Source organism: Nilaparvata lugens, chromosome 1 (assembly GCF_014356525.2).
Source record: "Nilaparvata lugens isolate BPH chromosome 1, ASM1435652v1, whole genome shotgun sequence".
Lineage (NCBI taxonomy): Eukaryota > Metazoa > Arthropoda > Insecta > Hemiptera > Delphacidae > Nilaparvata > Nilaparvata lugens.
In genome coordinates this window covers 61,974,490-62,000,783 of record NC_052504.1, presented here as the reverse complement: position 1 = coordinate 62,000,783, position 26,294 = coordinate 61,974,490, and the positions used below count along the sequence as shown (strand labels likewise).

At 34.4% G+C, this 26,294-nt stretch overlaps 1 protein-coding gene, 1 long non-coding RNA gene and 1 other non-coding gene across 3 annotated transcripts in view; 1 reads left to right on the top strand and 2 right to left on the bottom strand.

Annotated features, from left to right (window-relative positions):
* Nucleotides 1-22,903, bottom strand: part of LOC111062398 (neurogenic protein big brain) — a 64,993-nt gene extending 42,090 nt beyond the window's left edge. The window contains exons 1-2 of the mRNA XM_039438882.1: nt 22,334-22,903; nt 14,804-14,930 (exon numbers count right to left, since the gene is read on the bottom strand). Of these exons, the coding sequence (XP_039294816.1) occupies nt 14,804-14,930; nt 22,334-22,634 (428 nt within the window). The 5' untranslated portion in view covers nt 22,635-22,903. The remainder of the gene's footprint in view (nt 1-14,803; nt 14,931-22,333) is intronic.
* LOC120353827 lies at nt 2,868-7,254 on the bottom strand. The gene is made up of 2 exons (XR_005572634.1): nt 5,166-7,254; nt 2,868-4,029 (listed from the first exon to the last, which is right to left on the bottom strand). It is a non-coding gene; the product is annotated as an uncharacterized LOC120353827 (long non-coding RNA).
* Nucleotides 22,904-24,106: 1,203 nt separating the features above from the next.
* On the top strand, nt 24,107-24,299 carry LOC120349529. The gene has a single exon (XR_005570375.1). It is a non-coding gene; the product is annotated as a U2 spliceosomal RNA (small nuclear RNA).
* Nucleotides 24,300-26,294: the final 1,995 nt, after the last annotated feature.

The window sequence follows — 26,294 nt, the reverse complement described above, 5'->3', positions numbered from 1 at the left end:
AGAGTGTTATCTTTGTTATCAAGAATACCATGAGTTTGTTACAAAAGGTGGAAATATGTTGAGGATTTTCGTTGCAGTAAGCTAGTAGTAGACTACAGATCCAACGAGTTTCTGTGAGTTTAAAATCACTCTATATTTATTAGGATTTAAAATTACAAAAACTTTTTGTAATAATTTGTTACATAGAGTGTATCTTTCGGGTGCACTTTTCAGGCTTCAGTGAATGAATCCAAAACTCCCAATCTACTGTATCGTTAGAATCACATTGCAACAACGAAGCTTAGCAAAACTGAATAAATTCCATAGAGGAAATCATCAATATCATGGAGTCCTTTCCAACATAATTGGTGGAACAACAAAAACAAGATTGAAAGGAATTGGCTGGATCAAAAGATAAGAAAATCAACGTTATTTGATACGGAATCACAAGAATACAATACTACGAAGAATACATTTGAAAAGCTTCTAAAAAACGTGAAAACTCAAGTTCATCAAAGAAGAAGAAGTGGGAGTACCGTGACCGCTCTTTACTGCATTGCGAATGTTGACGTTTTTGTTACATTATGAGCCAAGAGGGAAATCACGGAAGGTAGAATTTTTCCAAGACTCGACTTTTACTGGACTGTGCAGAGTTGTTTATTGGAATTAAGAAGGGCAGGCTACAATTCTACGCATTGAATTCGAACTCCTTATCAGGATATATTTTCATCTGATCTCTAATCTAGAAATTTCAAAAAGGATCTCAAGACTTAAAGGATGAAGACACTCATTGAAAGGATTTGCTGAGAATTGAAAAATTGAAAGTCTGATTCCAAAATGTCTCTGTCTATCTCAAAATCAATCATTGTGTTTTGTATCTTAATCTTAAGAAATTTAAGCCTAGCTTTATTTCTTAATAAATTATTATTTGAACATGAACAATACCATTTTAGATAAAATATCATAAAGTCTCATCTCAGTGATAATTGGAAGAATAGAAGATTAGGAAGAAAGCGAAAGCTCAGAATCAATTACATTACAGACACAAGATTGTAGCAGACCCATGGAGACCATTCTCTGTTTTAAATTTCAAATTTGACCAAATCGAGCATGCAATTGTTCCTTGAGAACAGAGCTAATAAACTTTAAAAGCTGACTAGCCGATTTTTGAATAGAAAGAATCAGATTAAAAACAGTGCACATGTACGCTGACCTAATTGGAAATTCACGAGAGAGCAATGTCGGATTCGGACAAGAGGCTTGCTATGTAATAAATCACCGAGAATGACCGACCTGTGGTGCTCGAGATACGCTTTGTTCGAACTCATTGTGTAGCGACGATTTCAGTTGAAATGAATTACCAATTTATAATGCAAGCACTGCACCCACAATGGGCACGGCACAGGCACGGCGATTTGAATGGGGCCGCGGGACGGGGCTATCAATTACACGTTGATAAATTCTTCACCAAATGTATATCAACGGCGTTTTGAATTTGGCAGTCATGATATGGACAATGACTTGAATAGTACGTGAAATATCCGTTGGAAAAATTATTCATTTCGAATTTTAATAGACTTCTTTTATGGGATTGAATTCCAAAAAGGATGCAATATATTATTCTCAATTACAATATGATTTTGTTGATAAGTGGAATCCTTTTAATAGGGGGGGGGGGATAAAAATGGGAAAATTAAGGGAACATCATCTATTTTATAATGACAAATACTTTTCTGAATACTGTTAAGAAAATCGTGTTTCTTCAAGCTCCATTGAATCATATTATTGGTCTTTATAAATCGTGATTTTTAGAGAGTAATTCAAAATATCATCTTGAACAATTTGAACCTATAGATGTTAGTTGAGATTTATATCATATCAAACTTGTTGAACTCTTTAAAAAAATGATTATACTATGTAAATCCTTTCATGAAAGAGTATACTCTCAGTAGAGTTCTGATTCTACTAATTTATTGACATATTGACGATGCATCTTGCAATATTAGAGATTATCACAAAATATTGTTATTATTATAGAAGTAAGCTTACATATTAATATTTCATAACTTGTAATATATTTACTAATCCCACCATTTAAAATGATTTTTTATGATTCTCCTTTTGCAAACAGAAGACAAAATCAAACCATTATGTTTAAATTATTTGAAAATCATCACATTTGCCACTCTGCTGTCTCAAACTAAAACGATTTTTAGCAGTTGAGATAATAATTAATAAACTCGTCTCATATGTTGCGACGTTGCCAGATGCCAGAATATGCTCATCAGGCCAGTTATAGAGGCACGACCTCTGCAGTTGTCATTCCCCTCCTTCCAATCTTCGAACAGACGGCACCCTCTTGAAAAACCAATTGATAGACAAGAAGACGACACTCTCGTTTTTATTGGGCTGCCTTTGCTCATACAGAACTGCTACTAGACAACGTCAGTTGGTTAGAGTTTTTTAGAGCACGGCTCCGAGTCATTAAAAAGTACTAAATGAAACTGAGAAGGCTGGATGTAAATTGGAGAGAATATTATGCTTCGTTGTTAACATTAAACGGATACTATTACTTTTCAATGTTATCAAATATTATTGTTCCTGAATATAATGAAGGAATATGGAAATTATTGAATTGCTAGGTGTCATACTTGGAATCGTGTCTAAGTGATTCTGGTCATACAAGGAGTGATATCATGAAATGGAGAAAAATCGTAGATAAAATATTATTAGTTGGGAAGAATCATCATCTGGACGGCAAACGTCTCTTTTTTCTATTTCCAGATAGAAAGACTAGTTCTAGATACTGTATCAAGTTGCTATTATAACTCATTAATAGAACTTAAAGGTTACTTTGTATATATGATTTCACAATGAAAAGATCATTATATGAGTAGAGTCTGTTTATTAATAGAACTTATAGGTTGCTTTATAAATAATTCCACAATGAAAAGATCATCATGTAACAAGATTCTGCTGTGAGTCCAAAACCGAGAAGTGTATTCGCAATAAGCAGAGAAGGAGAAATTAACCAAAAGTATGTTACCACAGATAATTATAACTAGATTCGTTCATTTATATATTATTTATTGGTATATCTATTGGCCTATTCGAAAAAGCAAGGAACATAATTATAATTTGGAACTATTATTACTTATGGAAAGATAAAAATTATGCATGATCGTACGATGGCTACAAATTTGGAAATACTAAAAATGTTATATTAGTCTAATAAATTGAAAATTATAATTGAAATATGATAAATTGAGATACTGATTACCCAACCAAGTCTTTCATCGTATCAAAAAATCACTTATTGACAATTCTGAGATAATATTATGATGACTAGTAAAAATTAGAATCTCAAGATTGTTCACTAAAAAACGAATTATTTTCAACATAATTAGTTTTAACCCACGACTACCATGATTGTTAAGTATGCTTCACATTATCAGAACTCTTCATTAGTTCTTTAAAGATAGGTAGCTTTTCAGTTTCGTTGCAAAAACTTTTCCCAATTTATCTTCCCAATGAACAATCTCGATAGAAAATAGTATAAAATGCTGTTGAGGGTTGAATTTTGATACTGTCATGAGGCATTCAGACATGGAATAACTCATCTAGAGAGACATCGGTGACGCACGATTTGAAACGACCATATCGAAATCAGTCAACAAAACGCATTTATCTGTCAGCTCTCCATACGATGCTTTACTTGTCAGTTGTTGTCAGGTGGTTGAGTTGAGTTGATACGTGACCATATCTGTCACGGGTTTTCGTCTTCTATTTGACAATATACATCTATGTCTAATCATCAATCTTTCCCATAGAATACAACATGCTATAGAACTCATTTATTTTGGAATTCGAAGGAAGAAAATGATCCAAAAATTAATAATTAGAAGTCTTATTGTCTTCAATATGCTTGCTTTCATATTAGGGAACTATCTTAAGATACTCCTTATCTACCATCTACTCATAGTTCAACTTCAAATTTGGTTCACTTGAGACTTGCCTCTGTACTCAGGAATTGAAATTCATTGAACATACCTGGAACAAAGAAAAAGGAAATTGAAATAACGATTCAATGAAATGGTTTTCAATAACTGAATGAGAACACTGAAACTCGACCAGCTCTTCATTATAGGTGATGAAGCGTAAATAAATAATAACTTGAAGAGAAAAAAATTAATTAGTGTTTTCATAAATAATTATAATGAATCCACTCGAAATCCGAGTTCACCAGAATAGAATAGATAAAAAGTGGCCGAAGTAGTGAGGGGGAGAAGCAGGTGATGTTTAAAACCCACCAGGTGTTGCAGCACCCCCTCAAAACATTCCAAGCTATGTCAGGTCACCAAGTTGAAGGTTGGTTGCAATGTTGCTACAAAACCAGGACAATCGTATGAATTATTGAGTGTTCGAAAAACCGAAACATTTATCAGATACTGTATGCATATAGTTTTTACCGATTACTACTCAATTTTTTTTTTACAATATTTGGAGTAATTCATGGATTGTGTAATCATTGAAAAGTTTAATATGGAAATAATATAATCATAATATTATAAAAATAAATTGTATAGAATATTATATTGGAATTGCTTTTTTTCTTTACTTTTAATGCAAAAAGAATTTCGAATCCAGTACCCTTTAAAATCATTTTGTCACAACATGTTTCGGAAATTAAAGCCATTTTCAAGTAGAATGGCATTTGGTTGTTGGCTTTTGGCATGTCCGAAACATGTTGTCAAAAAATAATTTAAAAGGGTACTGAGATTTGAATTTGTTTTATATATTGGAATTATATAGCATTATAGGATATCAATTTTGTTCTGAAAATCAATTACAGAAGAATTACATGCAAGATGGTAATTAAACATCTGAACCATTTTCAAATTGGAATGCTTCAATAAGAAATAATGAGAAGAGAGTCACAGTATCATAGATTATCCTCATGGTTATCATAGGAATCACGACGAAATAACATGTGTTGGACTTCTGCCAACAAGGAGTAGTATTCGAATATATTTTAACAATATAAAAACTATAACTTTATCAAGTCTTTTTAACTTTATCAAGTTAGTTGTTGTTGAAGTAATTCAACTGTGTACCGTAATTTTTTATGTATTATACAGTATCCTGCCACTAAGATTTCTAATTCGATTTATCGTTTATAAACTTACTAATCAATACATTATGTTGCACATGACAATTCCACTTCACTTCAAGTAACAGCATGTAAGAAACCTTACTTGCACTTCTTGGATAAAGCGTTGAAGAACTTGTACTTGTATGGACGGGGTTGAAGGTTGAACTTCCTGCAGATGGGCCTTCACAAGGTTGATAGGCAACTGAATTGCTGAGGCCTCTCACCCCAAAAAAGCGAGCAGCTGTTATCGCTCGTCTTCCTAAATAGACGAGTGGCTTTCATAAGAACGCATAACTGGCATGAATAGGCTGGAAGAAGCTCTATAACAAGCAAGTCTTAGGTATAAACTGAATGCTCTGATTCTGGAAAATCGATCCATGAATTCTTCAAATTGAATTTTTTAAATTGTTGAAACATGGAATATCATACGATAATTATAAGGTTCTAATGTTTCACACAATGACATGCAGTAAATTATTTCACTGTTGAAAATGGACGCTTGCCGTTTGAAAGTACTCCAGTCAGTAAGTAAAAAAAAATTGCTTATTTATTCTTGAATAATTGACTGCATGTCGTTGTACTGTGCTACAATACATCCGTATGTTAATACACCGTAGTTCAGAATGGATTGAGGAACAATCATATTTAATTAGGAGGTATTCATGGTATGATGGAAATTCATCTTGGTTGGTATTGAAGGTATTAATGGATCTTGGATAGGTTGTATTGATGGAGCTTCAAGCTTCAACTTATTTTGTATACGGATGCATCCAGCAGAAACTATCTTGTTGATATGCTTAAAATAATTTTACAAGTTTGATCGTCATGTCAAGCTATTTTCCAGCGGCAATCATACATTTCACATGCACACTTCTGCGGGGGAGTTATTGAATTAAATTTGCTGAGCTGAATGACTTGGATTCCTGTCGAGATAATTAACGGAAACACGCTACGAGATGACGCACATTCACGCACATTCACGCACATTCACGCACATTCACGCACATTCACGCACATTCACGCACATTCACGCACATTCACGCACATTCACGCACATTCACGCACATTCACGCACATTCAGTAGACTCACTTGAACAACGTGTTTGCGGTCTTCAGAGCACTCCATAACATTCACAACCAATTACTCTGCAATATTATCTTGATTGTTGAAATCAGTGCTTCATTTGAGGGATAGAATTCTAATTAAGTGTGGTATTACAAGTGGAAGAAAACTGCTCTTCGAGACAATGTTGAACATTCGAACTGCATTCCATGTTTAGAATTTATGAAAGGAAAGGGGGCACTCAGTGATATTCACTACATCGATTTTTATAAACAATAACTAACTCAGATCAAAGTGTGTTCTTCTATGTTTCTGAGCCTTAATGAAGTCACTTGAAATACTGTACAACAAAGCTGTATTCCAGGAATAAGGTAGAATAATCACATAAGATTCTATTTGATCTATATTGGACAATATAAATGGATAATGATTGAAGATCAAATAAGTAATGGCAATGGAAATTTGAACTATAAAGAGCTGAAATATCATGTCATGTTTCACCAGGAATTTCAAAGTAACAGAAAAAAGTACAAAGATATTTCGAAAATCACATCAGATGACTACATTTGAAGAGTATCCGAAGAATGCTATCCGAGTATGACCTTTAAAAGCAGACTGCTTTTAGTGGTTGGGACGATGAGCTGCTGAATAGTGCTGGATGCTGGATGCTGGATCAGTGGTGGCGTCGCACAGAATCACAAATAGAAGAAACGCTGGTGATATTAATGAAATTTCATTTTTTCAGTTCTCACCTAAATCAAAAGCGCCGGCAAAGGATTGTGTTCCCACGCCGGCCGATAATTATTTCCCATTTCGAGTCTCTTAAATTCATCGGCCGTCTGACTGCACTCATCTCTCTCCACCAACAACCAACTGGCATCCACTCATCTCACTCCCACCAACCCTCTCAGCGGCTTCTGCTTCCCACTCAGCTACAATAAACAACATTCATTCGTCTAGTAGTTCATCTCCACTCAAGTACTACAAACAAATCTCTTTCACCACCAAACTCTTCAAATTCCACCTTATCTGTGCATGTGAGTTCTCATAACATAAACTCTACCAACGGAATCTCCAGATTTTTCTTATTCAAGACTGAATTTATAGCGTTTATTTGATGCTGTGATTTCTTCATGAAAATGCTATCAGAACCAGACCACAGTATAATGATTGAGATGTGTGGAAAGTGGAACTGATGCAAAATGTCAAAGTCTAGTTTTTCTATATTACTGAAGAAATTTTCTAGTGAACAGTTCACAACATACAGTAAATGAGTTCTATGTTGGACGTATTGGACAATTCCTATGTTCCACTAGGTGCAACTCCTACTAATAACGTTCATTATTTATTGTACTGAAGATTAGATTAAATTCTGTATAAAACCAGATCGCTATCTACGTGTCAGGATTTTTCATATTCAGTACTTCAATCTAAGGCTACAAAAATGTAAATGATGAGTATGAATCTGTTAAGGTCTAATTCCTAGATGTTTATTATGTACATATTTGTGATAAAATTAAGACCCTAAAAACCTTTCTTGATTCCAGTGAAACATGGCGATAAAAAACTATCTAATACGTTTATTATTCTACTAAACTCTAAATACCAGAAATCTAAATATCGATCTTAGAAAAATAAAGCTCAGAACACTCAAAACCTCTCAACTCGAAACTCCATCAATGACCATTAGCCTCAATATTCAACACTTAATACCATAATTGTTCGATCTGGATGATTATAGAGATCTTTAAAAATATCACAAGAAGTGCCCTCAAATTTAATATATGAATATTTCCTATTTTAGTGATAATAATGTGAAATTTTTCTTCTATGTTTGGTTTTGAAGCATCTAAATTTGAAAATTTACTCTGAGAAAATAATTAAGAACTAAACATTTTGTGAAGTGAACAACTACAAGACTCAACCTATTTCGGAATATGTGTAGCCTTATCTAAATTTGGGAAAGGAATAGCTCAAGGTTACCTTATTTTTTCTCTCCCTATCATTTTTGATTATGTACTTATCGTATGAATCAATGAAGAATATATTATTATTTTGTAGATAGACTACAAAAGATAACACTTAACACTTCCATTTGGAGCATGATAAACTAAATATTCATCAATTACTTAACACTAACCTTTTTCATGCTGCTAAGACCCACAAGATTTCATCCCATACAAATTAATAGCATGGGAGCATGGGAGGGAATTTTGGTATTTGTTGAGCATCTTATCGAATATGATTATAAAAACAAAGATATTCCCACACAAATGAATGAGATCCAACGGGATACAAATTACCAATAAGAGGTGTTCAAAGGCCCCTTTGGTGAGTGTTGCTTGCCTTGCTCGCCTTGTAATTGTTGATTAATGATAATAGGTCACGGCTTACGCTGGCCCGAAACTATCTTTCCAGGAGAACCAAAACTGAGCCGTGAGATCTTCTCCGTCGGTGACCTTTACGTGTGACCCTTGCCTTCCTACTAGCATCGACTTAACTAACACCTAGGTCTACCTGTTACCTATTACATGACACGCATCTTCTTCTTCTCAAGCCTACTCCTTGTTATTCCCATGTAGCTCGAATTAATAAATCTCATCGATCGCTCTCGCTACTCCGGCAACATCATTACTCGTCTCAGCTCAGCACCGAGATCTTCACTAATTCACAACGCAATCTCCATCCCTCGTCTCAACAATTCACTTGATCGCTGGCTGCCTTCCCAATGTATATACTTTTGTATACAATGATGATAGTTTGGAAATTCAAAGACTTCAAAGAGGAATAAATGAATGATCTTCTTCATCTACAATATTGAATTATTGTTGATAAATAAAATCATGATGGCAAAGTTTCAATGAACATTCCTCTCCAATAAGTATTAAAAATCGCATTCATTGACTACAATTCATGTTATAAGGACGAAAATCTACAGAAAACGTGGGAGAGTATCTTGTTGATTTTAAATTGCATTTTTAAATCTGTTGAATCTTATCCGATAAGTGATGGATGCTATACAGCAACAGTTGTTTGAAGAAACTCCAGTACGTTTTGAAGATATGGACCTATTTAATAGATTGAAAGGTAGATAAAGGAAATAAATTGAGAGGAATGTGTTATCCTGTCGCTTCTATTGTATTATCAGATGAAAATGAGAGAAGAGATAGAAATGTAAGGAAGAATAGAAATTGAAGAGTTATTTGTAGTGAGAAATATTGAAGATGAGTCATTATATTGAAGAGACAAAACGTGTTAACGGTATCAATGAAAATAGATACTAATTTTTTATATTGTCAAGGACAAGTTGATGGTGAAGGTACATCTGGCTCTGGGTGCCTCTGAGTAGCGACTTGAACCGTGAATTATGATTTATGAATGAGGACGAATGAAATGATATAGGAGAAACTGAAACCTGCAAATCTACAGTTGATGAGAACAGGTGAACAAGAACAAGAAAAGCTGAACAAACTGTTTATGATTTTTTGAATTCTTCCTAATTAGAAATTCCGATGTTAATACTTGACTGGACAACTTTTCCAGGATAACAGGACACACTTTTCCCAAATATTCAAGGCTACTGAGCAGAGAAGTTTTGCTAATCCGTTACAGAATGCTTTGAAAATTACTTGGAAATTCAACTAAAGCCACTGATTTTCATTAGTTAACAAAACTTGAAAAGCGGTAACTTTTACAATCGTAAGTTGTTTTAACGGTTCTAACAATCTGTAAGCAGTTTTTAAGCAATCATAAGTGAGCCCCTGAATATCCAGCACCAGAAGAAATTGTTATAATTCTTGAGAACTTCTACTCCAAGTTCAACTACTCTTGAAACCGTAACATATTGCTGCAAGGTACAGGTGAAATGAGTAGCATACATCGCGTAGCACAGCAGAGTATTCTAGTTTAAATGTCAGAATAATTAAAGACGACATACTTTTTTAACGCTTTTGCATGAGTTGTTTGGTTATAATGCTACCGGCCCAAAGATAACCTGTCATTAGATTGTGGGTCACAAAGCTGCAAGTTTCTTCTTCAAGTTTAGTACTCAAACAATTTGAGAGCCCATAGAAGCGAGATATTCAACATTTAAAAAATCTATTCTGTTCAAGCTTTCATTGGCTTATTCTATGTTTTGATATGACCATATTAAAGCCTTATTTTATTGCAGCAGTTAGAAACAACACTTTTTGCAGCTTGCCTTTGTTTTGATCGTGAATATAAAGAAAACTCCATACATTATGAGGACATCGATCACGTGGATTGTCTTGAGGCCAGTTTCATGCAAAATATTGTAACGTTGCTTCACCTGATATATATCTCCTGAAGGGAACCTATCAATAAACGGTGGCAGCTTCTCATCCATTGTTAGGCTTCAATAGACGCGAGATGCAGGAAAATATCAGGAGACAAGGGCTACGAAATTCCGAACAAGCTCGTATCACGAGGATTACAAAAAGCGTCCACGGAAATTCTGTTCGTTTTTGTAAATCCCTTTTAGGGATTCTCTGGTGGCCCTGAGCTCTTGTGATTCAGCGCCATTATAATCCGCAGGTAGAATTCTTTACTGAGGGAATTCGAAGGATCAACATTGAGTGAAAAACAGGGCGAGATCGTTTGATCTGGCAACGCTCGGATGGGTATCATTTGATTGGTACCTTGGATTACTATACCCACTCGTCAATGTATGAGCGGTGTATAAAGTGTAAATCTATTACATTTCCGGGGAAAAATGTTCAGGTTAATTACCCCGAACTTTGTAATAGAAAAGAAATCAAATATCAATTATCACAAACAATTTGTGATGCTAAATTGGCTGTAGAGTAGTAGATAGGTTTATGGCAATTAGGCTAGTTGGGTTTTTAATCTGAAATGTTCGACAAAAAAGCCCACACACTGCACTCCCATAGAGTGAGCTCCTCTTAAAAAATGACAAGAATTTCACAGAATGAAACAAACAAAGAGAGTACTGAGTGGTATCACGTATTCTTGATAATTTCTATCATTAATGACTCCTTCATTGCAAATAGACTGCAGTGTTCGAGCTTCGAAGCTTTCAATACATTCTTCAAGCTGCAGAGTATGCAAAAACTACATGGACACAAAATGTATAGAATAATGAATATGGATAAATGAATTAAGATGTTCTCATGTATGGAGAAGAACTTCTCTTTCCAAATACAACCCTATAGAACCAACGCACGTTTTCTGAAAATATTTCACTCTTATTCAATACTGGAAGGATGGATCTGGATGATAAAACTTCTCACGATTCTTATACAATGACACAACAAATATATTTTTATGTGAATAGTGTTTTCCGATGAAAAACGTTTGTTCTCATATCCATTACGCCGCGACTTCACAGTCTTACCCAGAATACAAAGTGGAAATTTCATCGGCCGTAAATATTGAGTTTTTCGCTATTAGTTGTCGAGCTTGTGCCGCTTATTTCTCATTCCATTTTCCATTACAGTCAGTGGTGTGCATTATTTAGTCGCGTTAGCCGGTATCTTCAAATAATAGAAAAGGCTTGGACAGTATTTATGCCGGTCGCAGTGCGTTTGACGGGTGCCGGGTGACAGGGAGGGGGTAAAGTGAGAAGACGTCGATGAAAACAAAAAAGAGATGAAGTGGTCGGTCGGCCGGCCGCGAGAAGGTCGAGAAGAAGAGGATGCACGACACTTGCTCTCTCTTTTCTTCTACAGAAATTTCCCACGGAAATTAAGTTTGATTTCTCGGCATGTGGCAATAGGGTGGGAATAAGAGGTGGGAAAGCTGTGGAAGAGGACAGGAGATAGATAGAGTGGTCGGTCCAACTGAAACGAGATGAACTTTGAGGCCATCACGATCTTTGAATTATTATTATTTTTAATGTTGTTTTTACAACTGTTTGAGCGTTGGTTATGCGTTGCTGGTGTTGGTGGGACGTTGATGGCCGATGTCAGACGTCGTCCTCGCTGATCAATCACGATCGATGTCGATGCGACGTGCGACGACGTCTTCTTCCAAATTTCTCCCTTCTTAGAGCTGATACTCATCGCATCGTACCGTGTGACTGGCATCGTGGTCTCATGAGAATATTATTTACAACATCAAAAATAGACGATAATTGCAACTTACAGGCCAGACGATCATTGAGTGCTACAATTATTACATAGGAGGTAGGTGAGGTTCCCCCAATACAACACAATATTCTCATCGACAAATCGAACAGAGAAGTGTCCTGACAAAAATCTTAAGAAGGTAATGAGATGTAATCCTAATTCATAAAGAGTATAATAATAAGCGAATTGGCAATATTATAGTATTATGATTGTGATGCGTTTCACAATAGATAAAACCATAACAACACATTCGAGAAATCAGATAAAATTTCGTCAATTAAATTTGACCTGCTAACATTCAGTTTTTTTATGCTTCAATTCAAATACTTAAAAATAATTTCAACCGTTGAACAAATCTTGCAGACTTCCCGTCTACGAGAAAGAGAATATAATGCCTCACATCAGAATGATGAATTTCAAATTTATTCATTCACATATAAGGATCATTCAGTAAGATATTTCAGAGAAAGAGAAACAAAAGTATGAAAGATCAAAATTAAATAAGGAAAGGAGGAATATATAAGTTGTTGTAGCGACTCTCAATGACCTATTCAAATGGATTTCAAACTCAGTGAGATAGGTGAATAGAATAGTGATTCCTATTCCCTAACTTTGAATAGACTTCTCTCTCAGGCACACTGCTTGCAGGAACAGGAGTTGAAGTCTGAATTTATATTGAATTGAGAGGAGCGAAGCTTTCGTTATCAGACTAGAACTTTGAAAGCGGAAAAGGACAAACGACGTCCGTTTTGTTCCCCTTCAACTGTTCCGATTGGAGACCGCCAGAGATAGAGTAAGTGTGTAGTGCGGGAGGGAGCGAGAGACAATGATTAATTCAGCTTCTATTTTCCTCGTTATGATAGATTTTTTTATGGTATCGTCCTCCAATCGACGGACAAAAAGTGAAGTTCTCCGGAGAGTAGGATAATCACTGCATGCGGAGAGTTTCCGTTGGAGATCTGGTTGAACAACGTACAGGTCGAAATGAATTTGGGGTGGATAATAGACGACGAAGGGCTCTCTCGGTCTTTGTCCTTTCGGCAGGCGGATGTCCTTTGTGAAGAGAGAAGACCATGTTGCGAGGTGCGACGCAGAATGAGATGGGAACAGCAAAACTATGCATTTTCTTAGACAGACCCCATACTATCCTTATGAGCCACCGTTTCGGTTCTCTCTTCCCCCTCAACTTGCCGAATCTGTTCTGCTTTGAAACAGCAGTGCAACTCACAAAGACCACGCAACATTCTTTGCTCGACACTTCGACAACAACCTATTTTTAAGAAAACTCTTTTCGAGAGCATTGGCCAGGAAAATGGCTATGAAGAAAATTTATCCCAAGCTCGCAAGCATCCGTAGACCTCTTTCAATTGTGGTCTACAGAGTTAAGAGTAAGTTATAGAGACCTTCATTGACAAACAACAATAAAATTGATGATGGAGTGAGAAAGAACAAGAATGATGTTCAGTAAATTGAAGGTAACATAAAGAATTAAAATTATTTTTGTAATTGTGGGGGAAACCCCCGCCATAACACGTTTTTTATCTCGCGTATTACGTGATCAGTGTGACTATATCAGTTCAAATGACTCATCAATCATCAGTTCAAATAACTCATCAATAGATTATTATCCTCGATAATCATCACTCGATTATTCAAAAATATTTAGAGATGAACAGAGCGCAAAATTACCTGAATAAGTATAAACTATTTGTGCTTGTTCAGTGTTTAGTGTTATCACGGAGGAAGCAGTTTTTTGAACCAATTATTGTTCTGCTGAGTTTCAGTTCGATGCACCAAGCCAAAAATAATATAGCAAATCACTCCACTCACTAAACAAAACTTAATCACACAGTGAATCAAAATAGATAATTGATATTTTAAATGTATTTTCATTGGAAAATTTTCCATTAAATGGGCCTGATCATAAACTATGATTTTCTGCGAAATTAAAAACGAAAACCAATTCAGCTCGAAACTTTTCCCTTTTTTCAATGAAGGTAGATGTGATTATTTTCAATGCATCAACGATATACTTTCAAAGACAAAGTATAGGCCTTTGCTCACATTGCCAATTTTAAATTCTCAATGCTAATAATAAAGATTCAAAAATCACCTAAGCATAATCATAGAATCATTGAATCTAATAACTTTTGTATCAATAACCTTCATAACCTTACATCAATTACCTGATGTAATAACTTGAAAGTTTCTTTAATAAGTTTTGAAAATATTGTATTATAAGGTCCTAGATCTAATACATTCGACTTGATCAATGGAACCTTCTATTTTCTAGTCTCTTCCAACAAGTTTCAATCTCGAATAGCAACAAAGAAACGGAGCTGGGAAATCTAAGATTGCACTCTATGCACAAAATTCGTTCGAATCTGAAAGAGATCGGGTCGGCAGAAGCATGGGGGAGCAGTAATTCAAAAGGACACATGTCCAAGGTGGGTTTTTTATGACGGTTGGGTGGGCGATAGAGGACAATAAAATGGCGCTCACCCGTAGAGCAGAGCTGCACCTGCGATGCTGCCGCCGCACTGAGCCACAACGAACATCAGACCACGCAACAGCGAAATGTTACGCGTGATCGCCATTGCTGCACTCACTGCTGGGTTCACGTGACAGCCTGCAAACAACAAACACTAATAATATCTCAAAACATTCAATAAAAAGATAATAATGTAGTCTGCAAACAACAGACACTTGCATTATAAATAACTTTGACATTTATTAAAACGATTATCGCCTATAAACAACGTTCAATAATAACTAGACCATTTGAAAAAAGATACAACGTTATTGACTGATAGGAAATATGAAATTCAAGCAAATATGGTGATTGGGAATGACTACTTCTCGATTATCGCCCACAGCAAGTGAAGAAAATATCCATAACCTAGTGGCAATCAACAGAAGCGTTGCTCACAATCAATAACAAACAAATAATGTAGTGTCATTATGGTTGTGAAGATTTCTGTAATTTCAAATATTGATGATAGAGTACCTAATGTACCTCATAAGTTCATCATAATGTTCATGTAAGCTAATGCTATCATAATCGATAAACGCAGCTTCACGAAGATATTTTTTCAGTTAACGAATTAAAACTCAAGCTATAATCTATATAATAAGAGATAGTAAGGTTCTGTTTGTTCGTTTGCTCGTTTGTTCGTGTGTTCGTTTGTTCGCATCAAAACATGTCAACATGTGGATTGCATACCGGAAAAACGGGAATGATTTAGATCTCAAAATTTTGCACATAGATTCTAAAAATATCAATCTCGTGCACCTGGAAGCCCAAATTTCAATTTTCCTTCTAGATTTTTCAAAATTAATGTTCAAATTTCATTCATGGAACATGACATTTTGTACAGCATAGCTTACATGTTGTTGTAAAATTGTTTGTTATAAGTAAGGAAGTTATAACGTTAGTACAAGATTTTTTGAACGCAGCTGTGGTCTAGCAGTAGATTACTCGGCTTCGGTGCGAGTGTTCTCGGATCGAATCCCGACTCTTCCACTACTTTTTTGTTCTCAATTTTCCCCTCGAAACGTATAATTATGAATGATTTTTTGAAGGAAGTTGTTTTCATTACATTTGAACTTGAATTTCATCAAATAATATTCTACAGGTGGGTGAAAAGTCCGAGAATGGCTTAATATCTCATACACAAAGGTAATTTGATGGTGGGTGTGATTGGGGATCCAACTAAAATTAAAAATACTACTTCACTATGACTTCAAAAATTTGGTCCGCCATCTTGGATCCGCCATTTTGAATGCAACGTATATACGTGTAAAGGATAGGAAAATTATGTTTGACGCAGCATCACGTCTAAACTACTGGACTGATTTACTTGAAATGCTGCATATAAATTCTTAATCAACCGAGGATTCTTATAGGCCTATTTTCAATTTTTCTAGATTCCATTACGTCAAGTTTTCATTTTGTCAAGTTTTAAATTAGAGCCTTGCGAAGCACGGGTTACCTGCTAGTATTGTATAAATCAAGTAAACAATATAAATTCAACACTGTTGTCAGAGATGTTATAGCATCATCACCAACTCCATTGTCCTCACATTGAGATTTAGCACAATGATTAAGTTCATAAGATCATATTCATTCTATGAACATCACAATTATAACATTACATTCATGGAAATTTATTTGCATTATATGATATGGTTTCTATAATGATTCATATACTTGTATTATTCTTGAATTGTGAATTGATTGTGGACTCTGTTCGGTTCAGCCTGCTTATAGAGGGTAACAACTTTGTTTCCCGACCAAGTTGTGTACGTTAAAGCATAGATTAAATAAAGAATTTACTTACTTTATGGTCAAAGTGACGTTTATCAATGAATAATTCGGATTAGCAAGAAGTTATCTGATAGCACCATACAAATATTTTTGCTCATTTGATCACGTTACAGTGCATTGATAGGCTACTCGCTACACAGTACTTTATGACTGCATTTGAAAAGACGAATGAAAGATTCAATGATGAATGAACTTGGATCAAAAATTAATGTAAACGCAGCTTGATGGTGAGATGACGTGCTACCATTTAACATTTTCGAAGCGTGGGTCAAACATTGAACATTTTAAACATAATTTAATCTTTAGGTCTAAAATTCATCATTTCCGAGTTCAAAGATTTAGACATTGATATTATGGTTGTTGTATCTTTAGATTGATCAGTCTTATCAATCTTCTTCAGACTGTATTGTGTGATTTGCGACATAAGCTTCATACTGTATGGACATTCGAATGTAGCCCAATATTTTATTGTGTGCTTGTTTTGTTGTTTAACTTATCGTGAAACAGCTATGTATCATAATTATCATTCATTCATTCATTCATTCAAGAAGAACGGAATGGCTTTGCTGAGCGGAAATTACAGTCCTATGATAAGAGATGAAAGGAATTATGAATTAGTTTATGCTATTTTTGTTTTTCAAAGTCAATAACGCAATACTTTTTCTTGGAACTAGAAACAGTATTTTTCATGAAGCCGTTTACTATGAACAATTAATTATTATAATTATCGCTTCTATACTATACGTAACTATATATAAAACTGCTTAATTGTGATTTATTGATATTGATCAGGTTGAGATATCTGTTACCACAGGCTTTAATATGTGCTATAACATTTTCAAGAAACTGTTTATGTTTGAAATAAAAGAGATTCAATTGAAATATATTTTTTTACAGAAAATTTCCATTGAAATCTATTATTGATTTTTTTGAGAAGAAACACTTAGGAACTTTTTGCCATGATAATTATTGTACTAATTTTCATAGATTGTATTCCAAGAAATAAGAAACAGTAACTGCTACATGCTTGTTATATTCAATTTTTTCATAGAAGAATTTAGAGGGCATTTGATTAGCCACATAGCCAATTTTAATAAAGGAAGTTTTCCAAGATCCTAATAACCGAGAAACTGATCAACTTTTGAGGGGGAATGACTTTCAGTAACTTGCATAACAATGTTTGAATTTATTATGAAGTTTGAGTTTGAAGTTCTTGAAAGCTCGCAGGAGCGTTATTACTTAATACTTTGTCATCGACATAATTTGTTCGATTTTTTGATCCTTTGAAGCTTAACGAGTATTTAATTTTGACCCTTCACGAAACTTTGCAGCCGTGAAGAGCCGAAACCCGAAACTATAGTGCTTTGTTGCAATGGAGGAAGGCTCGCGTGATCAATTATTCAAAAGTTTGTCTCTTGGAAAATATTCTACTTTTAAAAACTTCTAAAAAAGGAATTATAGGTTCCACATCATTCGAGTCATATTTCACTAGGCAACCATACGATTCTTTTGTCAGGGGCCCAATGAGCCCAATCCCAGGGAGAATGAATATTTCTAGCTTATTCCAGCTCAACGCTAACAAAATCAATGACCAACCATTTTTATTCTATTGACATTTCGTCTTGAATTATGATACTCCATAAAATACCTCCAATATCACAGCCCATGTGGAAGATAGTTATTATTCACTTTCTTGGATTTGCTAGCGCTCATTGAAATTCCATTTTGTTGACGCAAAATAATGTTTCAATTTCCGTTCCACATAAAGTATTCTCACTAAATTCGCGAAGCGTACCATACAGGAATGGAAAAAAATTCACCCTATAATATTCTTGGAGGAGCTTCCATCCATAAAATTCTCGTTGAATTGAGAAGGGGCAGGGAAAAAGTTTGATTGATCAACGCATTTGCAGTTATGCCAGTGAGTGAGAGGGAATAATAATATCCATCATCCACCTCTTCTCCAAGATTGATTGATTACTTGGTTCTAATAAGAGTTATTTCAAGTTAATAATCCAATGACACTAACTTGTCATCCAATGTCATAATATATCATTCAATGGCACCACTATTACTAATACCACTATTACGATACCACTATTACTATACCGAATCATATAGGGTCTATCGTGGATAAGCTAATAATCTATAATCTATATTGAATGTTTTAATACGGTATATTAAATGTTTTAATACCAAATACGGTACAAAAATCATTCTATTACCTCAGTAAAAAACGTGAAGGCAAGATGGGTGAAATGTGTTTGATTCCTTGGGTTTGTAGTGTAAAATTTCAGTTTTTGAATGTGACTTTCATAGCCTATATTTTTGGACTGTGTGTTCTATAAATATTGCGGGATAGGAAGTTGAAGTTGGGATCAGTTTTGGGCTTGAGCATGCTGATCCATACTGCAAGTGATTCTACAAATAGTGATAGATAAATAAATAGATAAATATAGATTTCACCTTCGCTGATACCACATACCAAAATATTAAGGTTTGAGAGAAACGTATCTATAATACGTTTTCTGTCGTTTATCTATCGCTTCTTCTGATCTCTATTATCTACTGATTGAGATTCTCTCTTCCAGGTTTATTATCACTGTTTCTCTCTTGCTTAAATTTCTGATTTGATATTCACTCACTCATAATAGTTTATAGACGATCAAAATTCTACCAGCAATATATTTATTCGTAAAAGTGATAAGTTTTCATCATCTTTGATGATCTGCTAAAACTTATCGGACAAAAAATTCAATTGGAAGAAGTGCTATTGTTCACTATCAAAATAGGTTATCCAAAGGGAAGCTAGGGGAAGCTGCGATTAGAATTGATTCAACTCCATCATAATAATTACCATGAAGAATATTATGATATATATAATATAGAAACATAAACATCTTCACATTCAGCTACAGAATTGAAAAAATCCAACTGTGACTAATCAACCTTCTACCTATAATAACTGATATCGGCGAGAAGAGTGAATTTGACGGTGAAGCTCGTAAAATCAAAAATCTATTTTCTTCTGTTAGGAATTCTGCTCACGTCAGCTCCTCGAAAAATGCTTGGAGTCGACAAGTTTCAGTTCACAGGTCAGGGGAAAAGTCTCTTACATTTGAAGAAATATTTCTCTCTTGCATTCGACATCTCTTATAGTTATTGAACTTTCCAATTCATCATTATTTAGACATTCTCAAGAAAATAATTTTAAAACTTTTTGATACTACATTTTGGAAAAATTTTAATCAGTAAAATTGAGACGAATGCTATTGATTGAAATTAAATCCAAGTTTTTTCATATCATGGGCTACTATAATTATATTGCAATACAGATGAATGGATGGATTTGCAAATTTGCACAAGTGAACTAGCACGTTATTATAATAATTTATTGTAATATATTTAATTAAAACATCACTGACTAGAGAAAAGAGAATCCATCTTACGAAAGTTAATACTGTTTGAAAATGCTCAGCGATTATAAAATACTTCAAATGAATCACAATTGATTGTAAATATAGATTCAGATTTCTACAAGAGCTATAATATAATTATGAAAGGATTTGTGAACATTAATTCATATTCATATTACTATGAATTGCTATTATTATATATTTAGAGCATTACTGGTATGTTGAAAGAAAATTATTTCTCACAACGAAGGGTTTTAATCCGTATATATTATCAATAGGCTAGTTGATTAGAGAACTATTAAATAGAGTATCTGCAGGAGTTATACACAGTAAATTTATTATAATAAGACTGTGGGAATAGTAAAAATCAACAATTCTCTAATTTTGGTAATCTAAAAATTATCGAGGCCTATTTCTCTAATTACCAAGCCTATCTATCCTTTGATTATCATATCTTCTTATCCCAAGTCATTGAAAACAAAGTTAGGTTCATTGACCCTTTACTCTTGAGCTGAGTATTGAACAACATTCATAACTTTTATACTATTTATTTATTTATGAAAAACATGGAAGCATACAGGATTTCTCCCAAAAATTGTTTCCATAACAACACAATTACAATAGTTCACTATACATAGTAAGAGTACAGAAAAAAGAATATTGAAAATAAAATATTAAATTCCAGTAAAAATTAAATACTACTGTAGAGCAATACCACATTACAACAGATGCAATGAGTAGTGCATTTCAATGATTTCAATATGAATCATTAATAATTCTTTTACAATCATACAAATTCCATATTATATCAGATCTATCCTGCACTAAATTCTTTCTTATCTTAAGCCGCGTTTACACCGGAGTTGGCAACCAATGATTGCCGACATTTATCGGCAATTTTGAGTTGCACGCATTAAAACAACTGCAACTCGCATTGCATGCTGGCTCCATTCATTGATTTATGCCTATTCAAAGATCTTGATTTTTTTTGTGTACGTACAACATAAATTTTATAAACTTTACTAATATATCTTCTACATCATTATTCCTTCTGCTTCACACGAATTCACGCATGATTCAATCATAAAAAATAATGAAATAATATCTTTCATTGGGTAGTAACAATATTTAGGTAGGCCTAGACCAGAGCACAATATTATTGATTTATTTTAAAATCATTCTAAGAATCAGGGGTGCTCCCCCCAAGACCACGGACGACCCCCAACCACCAATAAAATATGCTGACCTGACCTTTTTTGGGACTCCTCCAAGCCTCTAAGATTGAGAACCCCTCTACACATAATAACAGGACAATAATGACATTACAGGGTTCAATATTGTTGATATGGAATTGGTATAATTCACACATTCTAAAGTAATATCACCAAACTGAATGTTGAAGCACATTATTTGAGTATTAAAGCTCAGCCATAGATAAACTGAGATAAGTTTTTAGTGCTAGAAGCAAACCTATGATGAATCAATAATTAATTGTCATGTCCAATTATTCATATGAATGAATATGATTTGTCAGACACCATCAAAATCGTATAATCTTTGTACTGCAGTTCATTAAACAGCGCCCCCCCCCACCCAGAAATATTGTTACTACTTCTTCCGATTCGTTTTCTTACCACCCAAAAAATTCAAACAAGGAGTTTGCTTCACATTTGTTAACACCACTGTCTCATAATCAGTTTGATATTTATTATCGTCATGATTATAGAAATATTCAGGAATAAAAACGGATATTCAGGATAATATTATCGGTAAGTAAGGGAAACAGCTCCCATCAAGCAAAGACTCTAGGCCTCTATAGTGAGGTCCACGTTATAATGGCAGTGTAGGAAGATAGGAGAAAAGGGTTGCCAGATCTCTTCCTTGCCACCCAAACAGCTGATACTGGTATATCTGATGAATTTAACTGTTCATTATTGTTGAAAATAGTTAATCATAATTATTTTATTTGTCAAGAAAATATATTTTTTAAAGATGTAATAATAAATTTTCATGATTGAGATAAAATATTTTGTCAATTAGCTGAATATCTACATTGTTAATAAACGATGTGGCAGCATCGCAATCCGTGAAAGATTCATCTGCTTTGTTGAACGATAGATAAGGATAGCAGCACCATTGCAAATAACACACTGCCATTATAACATGGACCTCACTATAGGCTATATTAATGTAACTGAACTGTAGGCCTAAAATAGCATTTAAAAATGTAACAACTTTAACATAGAAATGAGTTTTTACATGGCGGAATTACATGGGACAATGGAATACCTGAGATATGTCCAAAAGACTGGGTGAGAGCAGCGATGGTGAATCCTGAAGCGAGTGCAGCCGCCAGAATTGTCTGACCCGACGTCGCCCCAGACGTGACAGCCGCCGCGGCGCCGCAGACGGTGAACACATAGAAAAACGATGCCAGACATTCCGAAATTATAGACCTCCAGAACTCGAGGGTTCGCATTTCTGCGTTTGCCGGCATAAGTCGGGGAGGTGGAGCATCGCGACGAACTGTCTCCAGCTTTTCAAGGAGCGTTATCACTTGATAATCCAGACGCGACAGCTCTGTTGTCATCTTGAAATCGCACACGAAACAACTGTACCTAAATAAAACTAATACAAATATAATTTTATCTAGTGAAACCAGAAAATCACGCACGCATTACTAGCACAAACTTTTCACGAAGACATAGTAGGATAATATCGTTGGTAACTAATAAATTGAGCGGTTGTTAACGGTGGGTAGAAGCCACGCGCACCGGTGCTTGTCTACTGAGTACTGACTGCCACATGCAAGGATGCAAGTGAAGCGGCTGGCGGCTCAACCAAATGTGAAGCGAAAACAACGTGCTCGGGCTCGGACACGACAAGCCGAACTACGCGCTTCTCCCCCACTCCGCACCACAAATAGGTCAGATTCCAGCCGCTCTCACCATGCACCGCTAGCGAACGGACATGCCTCTCGTGACGAAATTCACGGCTGGCGATTAGGAGCCCGATGTAGATTTTATAAACCTGAGCGTGGCTTCAGCCTCATTTGAAAACAGATTTTCGTGGGAAATTGAAAAAAGAAATCTGCCATCTTGAAATATGAACTATCTCAATATTTATGCTATTTTTCCAGAATTTTTTTTTAATAACTTTTCATACGATATTGAAAAATCAACTAAGGAGTAAAGTATGAATGAATAAAAGTTTTCTAGTAGTACATGATCAATGAGTGAGATGTCAATATTGAGGTAGGCCTGTTTGATTGAAAGAGCCAGCATTGATGCTATTTTATAGGAATGCTGATAGTTCAAAGTGTATCTCACTTAAGAGAAAATGAACAAATATAGCATCAGCACTACCTCAATATATTTTGTACTATTTTTGACCCATTTTCAGAGTACTATTTACTAATTTGAAAACCCACTCTCTTAAACACTATACATTTTAAGACCAAATCCCATTTTTTATAACAAACCGTGTGTAAATTGGTCCTTTAGACTCTAGAATGATCACAGTGGCTGTCATCAGTTATTCAAAGTTTTGATGAGGTAGGTATACAAGTATGTCAGTTGCCTTTTTTAAATATAAATATATTTTATTCTTTGAATACCTATATATATCTTTTATGTATTGGTATGTCAGTATTACTTGATGTTCTCATTTATTAGAGTGGAAGTGGAAGGATTTGATTTTCAATTTATTTTCATTTTCAGAGCTCTTTAAAAGTGACCCGCCAAAACCGTACAGTTCGTGCTATGTAGGTGGCACGACACCTAGCGGAAGATTTGTTAACTACTTCCACATCTACCTGATCATACATTATCATTCACCAATCTATCATTATTTTATGAATATCCTCAAAATGATACTAACTATGCAAGATTTAATAATCAGAATTGTTGATTTTCACTGTCCAAAATATACTGGAAGTATTTTTAGATTTGTAAGTGAGATACCTTGCCTGAATGAGAGCATCAAAGTTGTGTGAATTTCGTAGCTCTCGCCAGAGTTTTGTGTGAAGTTTGATAGGGCCCCTGTCATTTGCTTAAACAAGTTATCGCTTCTCGGCCTGTTGGCTAAGATCAAAGTGTAGTATCTGTTCTTATCAGCTTAATATCTGATACGCTGCACATTGTGTGGCCAGTATATTAAACTGATTTTTGGAAATAGATGGAGTGTTAGGGGCTTGCTCCACCTCCATCACGGGTCGACCTGGCATTGCAGTACAGTCGGGACCGGCCCACCTAATCTCATTAAATAAGTACATTCACAGAATACAATTTTTCTGTGATTTAGAATACAAGTTTTTAATTATAGAAGTTTGCCCTGGAACATAAACTAGAAAACACATCTCTTTTCTTATCCACTTGATGTAGGAGTACTAGTTTGTGCTTGTAAAAGAAAAATTATATTTTTTTCATTGATTAGATAGATTAGATTTTATTTATAGATTAGATTAGTTATTCAGTTTTAGTTTTTACAGTTTTAATTTCCAGAGAATTGCATTATGAATAATTATATCTCAATGACAATAGTTCTTATTGAAGGAGAAATTCAATTCAGAGTAGTTAGATAATAATGTTATTTATGTGACAATTCTTATAGATAGAAAAACTATAATCAGAGGAGAATTCGATAATATCTTTCTATGACAATATTATAGCTTTTACTTGATTTTGAATTGAACTCTCATCATCCAAATTAACATAGTGCATTTTTCCAAATCAGTATAATTAAGTAAGATTATTAGAATAGTGAAATAATTTCATAGACAACATAAAAAGTAGTAGTTTTGCAAAACAAACAATTGACAAAGCAAACATGGCTCATGCTGTAATAAATGAGTTTATTCTAGAATTGGATAAGGAACAGAATAACAATAATTATTATGATGCACCAAACATTGTAGGGCCAGTTGCTAAATGGGAAATCCTTTGAGGGTTTTCAATGAATTATTCCAACAGGAACGTAATAATACGAGACCACACAACTTGGGTTATTTTGAAAAATGTTGTTGTGGAGGAAATGGGAAATCCTTTAAGGTTCTTCAATGAATTATTTTAACAAGAACGTAATAATATGATACGATACGAGAAAACTTGGGTTATTTTGAAAATATAATATCACTTTACAAAATTATGAGTGAGTTTAAAGCCATTTTAGAATGTCTCGGCAAACCATGCAGATAAAAGATTCCATACTATTATCATCAGAATCTTTCCACTGAAATTTTGTAAACATGGTTAATATATATAGCATTATTCTATTCAGGTCACCTACTGGTAACTTACCAAGTGGGTCGCGGTGTAGATTTTGGATTCTCGTTTAATAATTATGAATATTTTTATAAAGCCTATATTTTTTGTTCATCAAAGAGACCCCTGCACTAGTCTTCATTGAATGAAAATAATACCCTTTTTCCCTAAAAATATATTTTGGCTGCTTTTAAATTGAAGAGCTCGTTTCCAAACGGGCCTAAGTCCATTTTTGTGGAAATCGAGATATCAGCTGATTATTGAACCTTATACATAGACCTTCATTCCTAGCATACTAACTACTCCAAACTATCCTTAGTCACTACAAAATAAATATCACAATATCACGTTTTTTTCCAAAGTGTATCTAAGTCCATTGATGTTCCTTTTCATTCCAACCTTAGTCCTTTGCGCATGCACAGAGCATCTTTTTCTGTCGGTCTGTCTACAGATTGAAGCCTAACTACCATTTTTACTTCGAGATCAGCGCGTTTTCAAGGGAAGAGAACATTGAAAGTCAAGAATACATACACTGGGTATTACCAAGAACATCAGGTGATCAAGTAAATTTATTCAAAAAAATTGGCAAAATATATTCAACTCAGCAAATACAGCATTTGAAGGAACTTATCATATTAGTGACATGAAGAAGGTCCGAGTTCAAGTTTCTTTCCAAAATGTCACCAAGTCCATGGACTTACAATCCTTCTTTCTATTTTTCTTCTTCTTTTTCATACTTTTCAGTTGATTTTTCTTATTCAACAAACTTTGTAAAGTTATTTTTTAGCTTATACTTTCCTGTTTTTATTACATTACATATTGTCTTTTTCTTTATTTATTTCGAACTTCGAATGTCATAAAAATTCCTAGTAAATTTACCTAATTATGTTCTTAATAATGTTTTTGTGATTGGGCACCCGCCGAAAAACCTACAGGTTTGGCAGGACCCTAAATTGTTTTTTTTTTGAAATTGTGAATAAAATTTGATT